General features: G+C 42.3%; 1 protein-coding gene across 2 annotated transcripts; it reads left to right on the plus strand.

Annotated features, from left to right (window-relative positions):
- The first annotated feature begins 1,122 nt into the window (after window positions 1-1,122).
- LOC117836831 (zinc finger protein 36) lies at window positions 1,123-5,168 on the plus strand. Of its 2 annotated transcripts, XR_011897257.1 has the most exons (4): window positions 1,123-1,984; window positions 2,773-2,919; window positions 3,053-3,101; window positions 3,192-5,168. XR_011897257.1 is itself a non-coding variant. In XM_034716346.2 (1 exon), exon 1 carries the CDS (start codon window positions 1,294-1,296, stop codon window positions 2,008-2,010), a length of 717 nt encoding a protein of 238 aa, XP_034572237.1. In that variant the 5' UTR covers window positions 1,123-1,293; the 3' UTR covers window positions 2,011-2,229. The 2 variants fall into 2 exon arrangements, 1 of the variants encoding a protein (XP_034572237.1); XM_034716346.2 differs by lacking the exons at window positions 2,773-2,919; window positions 3,053-3,101; window positions 3,192-5,168 and having other exon boundaries at window positions 1,123-2,229.
- The last annotated feature ends 1,959 nt before the right edge of the window (window positions 5,169-7,127 follow it).

A 7,127-nucleotide genomic window follows, 5' to 3' on the forward strand; every position in this document is an offset into this window, starting at 1 on the left:
GGAGCGAGATGTGCTATATGAAACTTGGGGAAAACTTTGAAAAATATACTAAAACCTATTGAGAAGTTTGAAACATTCAAAGTTGAAACTCGCTATGACTTGTAAAAAACCTGGAGCTTCATATACTTGTTCCGACTTCTTACACTCCTCCTTGAAACTTCACACTTTTGCAACAAAAATTGTGATATGTAAATCTAGATATGTTGTTGGGAGGGAGGACAGGAGGTTCAAAATCTAAACAAAATCTTGATTCTAATATCACATTTTTGTTTGTATGGTGCCTTGTGATCCCTTTACACTCTTTCTTGTTGCCGTTGGACATTTTCATATCTTATAAATGAAATTAATTTTGAACTGAAAATCGTTTTATTATATTCTTTAACTGAAATTAATTTTTGAAATTAATTTACACTCTAATTAATAACCTCATTTATCATAGGTACACGATTTCTTCTTTTTGACGTTTTCAAAAGCTTCTAGATACTCCTTACGAGTAACTTTTACAATTTCGCTGAGTTTTCTTTTGGGCAGAGAAGTGGTACTGAATATTTACTCGATCAAATATCATGTATCTCCTTCGATCGCAAGATCTGTCTGTTTAAGAAAAGAAAAAGGTGGACCTAACCACCCACGATTTGGACCAAAAGAAGCATTAAACAACACAATAATAAACTGAGGCTGCTTACTGCTTAGCCACCACGATCTTTAATTTACTACAACTACCGTACTACCATGCATGCATATATGTACAAATGGAGTAAAGCATGTTGTTTAAAACTCATTACCAGCGCCCAGCGGTCGGATCGCATCCTCTCTCACACACACGTCTCCATCGTACGCCGCCACTCCCAGCCATGCATGGAGCTGCGTTATATGATGTGGCTGCTCTTACAATAGGAAACCTACAACTTGTTGCGAAGGGAAACTAGTTTGCAGTTTCCTATCGCTCTGGATGGAACAAGGAAAGTTTGGACCAATCACACATGAAAAATGCATGCATGGCCAATGAGCTCAACTTTTATCCATGCATGCACGTGTGCCTATTGCACTTGCACCCTTTGTCCCTTATATGTATAAATATATATTCAGTGAAGTACGGATGCATGCATCCGCATCGATCATTCCTTCACGGTTTCACCAAGGAGCGTCCGCCCTCGTGCTTCTTTGACCCCATGACCCATCATCCCTCCTCACCTTTTCGACCACCCATTCCAACATCCCCGTCATTAAAAAACACACACACTTTGCTGCACCTAGCCTAGGCTTGTTGTCTATATACATACGCAGACGCTTATGTGGTTAGCTCATCTATCGGACCTGCGAACCAGAATCCTAACCGTGCACTCCATCAGCATCATTAGCTTTTGCATTCGCCCGCCATCGATGGCCATCACCCACGACGACTACGTCTCCCTCTGCCTCATGGCGCTCGCCGCCGCGGGCGGCGGTGGCCAAGCTGCTGCTACCATGACAACGCAGTGGCCGCAGAACACGGCCGCCTGCTGGACGGCGGCGGCGCGAGAGCGCGACGAGCTCCGCTTCCGGTGCTCCGTCTGCGGCAAGGCGTTCGCCTCGCACCAGGCGCTCGGCGGCCACAAGGCCAGCCACCGGAAGCCACCGCCGGCGGCCGTGCCGCTGCCCCTACATCTGCATGCGTCCTCGTCGTCGTCTGCCGGAGGCGCGGCGGCGTCGTCGGATGGCGGCAGCAGCGGCGGGCAGGCGGGGAGGCACCGGTGCTCGGTGTGCCACCGGAGCTTCGCGACGGGGCAGGCGCTCGGCGGGCACAAGAGGTGCCACTACTGGGACGGGCTGTCGGTGTCCGTCACGGCGTCGGCGTCGGGGTCCGGGTCCAGCGTGAAGGACTTCGATCTCAACTTGATGCCGCTGCCGGCGGCGGCAGCGGCAGCTGCCGGAGCGAGGAGGAGGTGGGGAGAGGAGGAGGAGGTGCAGAGCCCCTTGCCGGTCAGGAAGAGGCGGCTGTCGGGTCCGTCCTTGGAGCTTAGCTTATAACGATAATTTAGTTAGTATATAAATGTTGAGTTTTTTAAGGCAGCTGGATAGAGTTTGTGATAACTTCATTCGTTGGTTGTTTAGTATACTAGCTTTGTGCCGTGGCGAATAAAATTGCATTTGGTATTGAGATTAGCTCCATGTGCATATTTTTTTAATTTGAATTTAAGCAAAGAGGTACGCTTATTATAAGATTCAGCCATTTAGTAATACTGCACATGTGTAATACTAATTCTTTACTAGATATAAATTGGAAACCATAGGAATCTTTTTCAATTTGGCATATCAAAGAACAACTTATATTGAATTCTCCTGGTAATTTATTTTTGTAAGATGCTGGTTTACTCTTTATAGTATCTGGACCTATTTTTTCAATTGTGTGGTGTTCTCATAACTGGACTTGGCACTCTAATGGTCTTGTTACTACAACAATATTGAGTAATAAAAATTTCCTATTCCGGTTAGCAGATCTTCTGGGCACTAGTTTGGGTATGAGCAATTCCTTTTCTCACTTGGAGAATGTCTCATTTGATCATATCATTCTGTAGTTTAACTTCATTAATATCAATACAGTAGCTGGTTGTTCTTCTTTCTTTAGAAAATTTTAAGCACGTGTATATAATTTTTTAAGGGGCTCATTCATCAGCCCTAAGCACACACTGCATTAGATGCTTGCAAACAAGATGCTCACACCAGAGTTTTTTCGATTTTAATCAATAATTTTGTGCTAATAATTTTGATTTTGCCTTGCCTTCCTGTCAGGAATAATTTCTTAAGAATTCCTACAAGGAATAACTGCCTGATTGGAAATTATTGTAGAAGTGTGGAAGGATAAGGGGATATTACAACAACAAACAAGAAGAGGCTTCATGATCATTTGAGTTAGAACTACAACCCAAAAAATAAATGGTCTGTCCAGTTATTAATATTCTGGTTTCATACTGCAAAAATAGAAAAGTGATTAAAACCCTCCCAAGTAGTCTGTCCTGCTGCACTTTCTTTTCTATAATCCTGATGCTATTTTGTTTCATGTGCCTGGAAGTGATGGGAGAAGGTGGAGGAGAAGGCCTTTAGAAGTTCTTAATTTGCAGGTTCATTTTTTTTTGCTACTTTCATAGGAGCAACTGATATAAATTGATGGTTTCATTATCATTTAATAGGTACTAAATTGTCATGTGCAGGCTTCAGAGGAGCAACTGATTTTTTTGAACAAGCTAGGAGCGTGAGGGGAAACTCAGCCTGTTCTTGATCATCTCATGTAAGAAGTTTGATTCTTGCTTTACATAAATGAGTACCTGGACCTTACAAGACTGAATATCCTTTCACTGTCAGCACAGCTCTTTGATTGATCCCACCTGTCTTGGTTTGACAATCGATTTTGTATTGCCTGCTTAGTGCTTAGCATGTAAAACAATTGCCACTGTTGATGTGTAGATATAGTTTAGAAACCAAATATTCTGAAATTGCAGCTGCTATGGATAGTCCTGAAATTGTTCTGAAAATGCAGCTGCTACACTATAATGGCATCTTTCTGAAAATTTAAATGTCACTCATATAAGCTGCCATCCTCATTCTGCTTGTGACAACATAGTGTGTACTTACTGAATGTTCTAACTCATAGCTTATTAGATGTATCTATAAACTCAGCCGTGGGCAAGATTTCATATACAACCTTTGATTTCCCAGTTCTCATGCAAGTAGTAGTGTTTTTACAAGTGCTAATGAAATCATGGCCTAATGCTTTGATGTGCCTTAAATATTGTGAGTGAACCACAGGGTAACTTGCTATAATGTTGTTTGCACACGTTACTTATTTAAAGCAGCATAGCCATATCTATAATATTGAATAGAAAATTGCACTATTCTTGTTTTTAAAGCAGCATAGCCATATCTATACTATTGAATAGAAATTGCACTATTCTTGTTTCTTGGCGATGATATACCTTTGCGTGATTGCTGATATTGTTCTGTATTATAGAATGCTCAACACCTGAGATGTATTTTGATTTTTCTAATTTTTTTATGCTCATGTGAAGGTAAAGGTAAACGGGTAAGTTCAAAGTGTTATAAATGGTTTGCGAAATTCTTTTTTATTTACTATGCTAAACTCAGTAATTATTGATCATATTTATTTTTCCCATCTAACGGGCAACATAATTGCCAAGGGCTCTCTGGTAACAAATACTAATTTTACAAATGTCTACATGGGAGAGTTATGAATCCAGGATTCTAATACTTTGGTAAATAAACAATTTTGCCATGATCAGTTGCTGAATTTCCCATACCATTTAATCTCTTAACAATTAGGTGAATATTGGTATTAATAGTATATGTCCATCCTTGCATTAATTGGTAGGAGATATGGGAGATATGATGTTCAAAATTGTATTTGGGAGCACCTACCGGGGCTAGGAGATAAGATGTTACTTGTTAAATGTTGAAATTTGTATAAGTACCTATTTTTCTGTGAAAGAACAAAAGAATAATCAAAGATTGATAAGGTACATGCTTATCAATGCTTGTTCCAGGGGACTTATGTTGTTAAGGTGGCTTATATACCAGAATGGGTTTTTAACCCTGACAATTATATGAAGTTTATGGTTGTTTTTTAAGGATAAATGACCATAAAGTACATTGTTTTGAATCATTATTATTTTTTTCCAACTGCAAAATCCTGCTTGTATCTATGTTTCTTCAGCAGTCTACTGATCGTGCTCCAAACTCTAAATCTGTTTGCGATCTTTCGTGCTACTAATTTTTCTAGCAAACAGTTATGTTTGGAAGCTATAATCATCAGTGTGATTTATTAGATTCTTAAATGATAAGCCCTTTTCCATAAGTGAAGCTTGATTAATGTGATTTTTGCTTCAAATCGAAAACATGTCCCATTCAGCAGACATGTTGATGAGCTCTGGAGGGATGCAAAATCTGGGAACCACACTACTTAGATGCACACCTGGCCTTGCACGAGAGACGAACATGCACTTGCAAGGCATGTGCTTGCTGATTTGGAAGTACAAAGAGGAAGGATTAATTGGAGTCGGGATTATTTCTTCTGTCAAGAGGAAAAACCAAAGTTGTAATAAATTTGGGCATATGGACAAGGATGTGCCATTTGCAAAGTAGAAAAATATAGAGTTAGTGGAGTGAAGATGTTTTTTTTTCTAAAGCGCAGGCCCTACTTCACGTTGTGAATGAATTCATGCTCCCAACATTTATGCTTTGGCAACAATGCCAAAGAATTTATTTGTGACTACCTAAAGAAAAGGATTATTTATGACAGTTATGAATATTACTTACTTGTGAACATCAATTAGGTGACTCACAAAAGAGCATCGTTTCAGTAAACTTTTTGCTCGGTATTGATAGCGGTGGGTGGTGTGCCGATTGATTCTCTATTTTGCTTGGTGGTGACCGGTCACGTTTGGTGGCGGCTATGTCGGTGCTTTGCTTTTGCCATGGTGGTTTTGGGTCTTGCGGCGAAGTGGATGGAGACCGAGTTGCAGACTCAGGGGTGCGAATGTCTATGGTGGTGGTTGGCAACCATGCAGTGGATGTTGGTGCAGTGTCCAGAGGGCAAGACTTCTCCTTGGCGTTTGAGGGCGATGGTTTGGAGGGGCCGTGCCTTGGCATGAGGCTGGCATGGTAGGAGGTGGCTGGCAGATTTGCTTCCCTAAAGGGATCTGGGTGTTGAGGCATTGGGCGGTCCCGCAGAGCGGTGACTGCTTCGGTGCGAGGTGGTGATCCTCTGTTGGATGCTAGAGCCCCCATGCGGCGTTCTGTTCCTTCGACGAGGTGATTGGGTTGCTTGGTACTTCATTTTTCATCCTGAGCTCGGTACACACAGTTAAAAGTTGATATCCAGATGCAGTTGTTCTTGTGTCGATTCAACGGCTTGCAGCAACCTATGGTGACTAGCCCTGTTTTTGCGGGTGTTAGTCCGGTGTAGGCCATCTTCGCAAGGAGGCGCAAGTGGACCCAATGCATGGTAGTTACACAGCTTGCAATGGACCACAGCGACTAAGTCTGCATGGTAGTGGCTAGCTCAGCGTGGGACATCGTCGTTATCGATGGCGTTGGCGGTGACGATGTGTTTCCTCTGAGGGCCTTGTGTCGGAGCGACAATGCTGCTGTTGGTTCTTGAGCAGTGGGTTTGTGGTGTGTAGGTGGTGTCTCTACCCCCACTCGACCAACCTAAGTGTCGGAGGAGTGTTTAGTTCAGCGTGCGTTGATGACCTAATCCAATCTGCCGGGGGTAGAGTTATGGAGGCTAGTGTTGATGTCCCAATCCGACCGGACAGAGTTGTCTTGTGGAGATGAGTTGTGAGGCTTGCGTCGATGTCCCAATCCGACCGGCCTGAGTTGTTTGAGTTGAGTTGAGTTCGGCACGTATTGATGTCCCAATCCAGCCCGCCGGTGTTGTTTTTGTGCCTTTTTCTATTTTGTTGCCTGGTTCTCGAGCTATATCAATAGAAACGCACTCGTCGAGTATTGTTCGTTCAAAAAAAAAAGTAAACTTTGGTAGAAACTATCTCTGCTAGATTTGCTGCTGTTGACGTGGTGATAGACCGTGCACAAGCTGAAAGTGTCTAAGGTTAAATAAAATTGTTTGTAGTTGGAGAAACCATTGGGTACTATTTCTAATCCACTTATTAAACCAATGATATCTTGTTTACGATTTTACCAATCTTGTACTTTGTTCACGGGATTATGGTGTCTTTCAAAACTAATGTTATATGATATAGTTTTCATTAAAGAGTGCTAATTTGGCACCATGCCGTCCCCCGCAGCCTCCCCAACGTCCGTCCCATGCTGGGACTACGGAGCGAGAGGGGCGGGCTGGGGATGTGAGGGTCTGAGAGCGCGATTAGCCTGGAAATGGTGAGAGAGAAAAATTGCACGTGGAAACAAACATGATCTTGTACGACCAATCTATTTCACGGCATCATTAAAAAAATGATCAGAGAATATTGTGCATACAGTCACAAACACAAGGCATAAATAATCTTTTTCAGAGTTCTCAGAATCAATCAATTAGGACTACCACCAGTAGTGGGTTCTCACGCCATTCTCAGATTTATATTTACTGACAAACGAACTAATAATAGAACCACAAA

This window comes from Setaria viridis, chromosome 9, assembly GCF_005286985.2.
Source record: "Setaria viridis chromosome 9, Setaria_viridis_v4.0, whole genome shotgun sequence".
Classification (NCBI taxonomy): domain Eukaryota; kingdom Viridiplantae; phylum Streptophyta; class Magnoliopsida; order Poales; family Poaceae; genus Setaria; species Setaria viridis.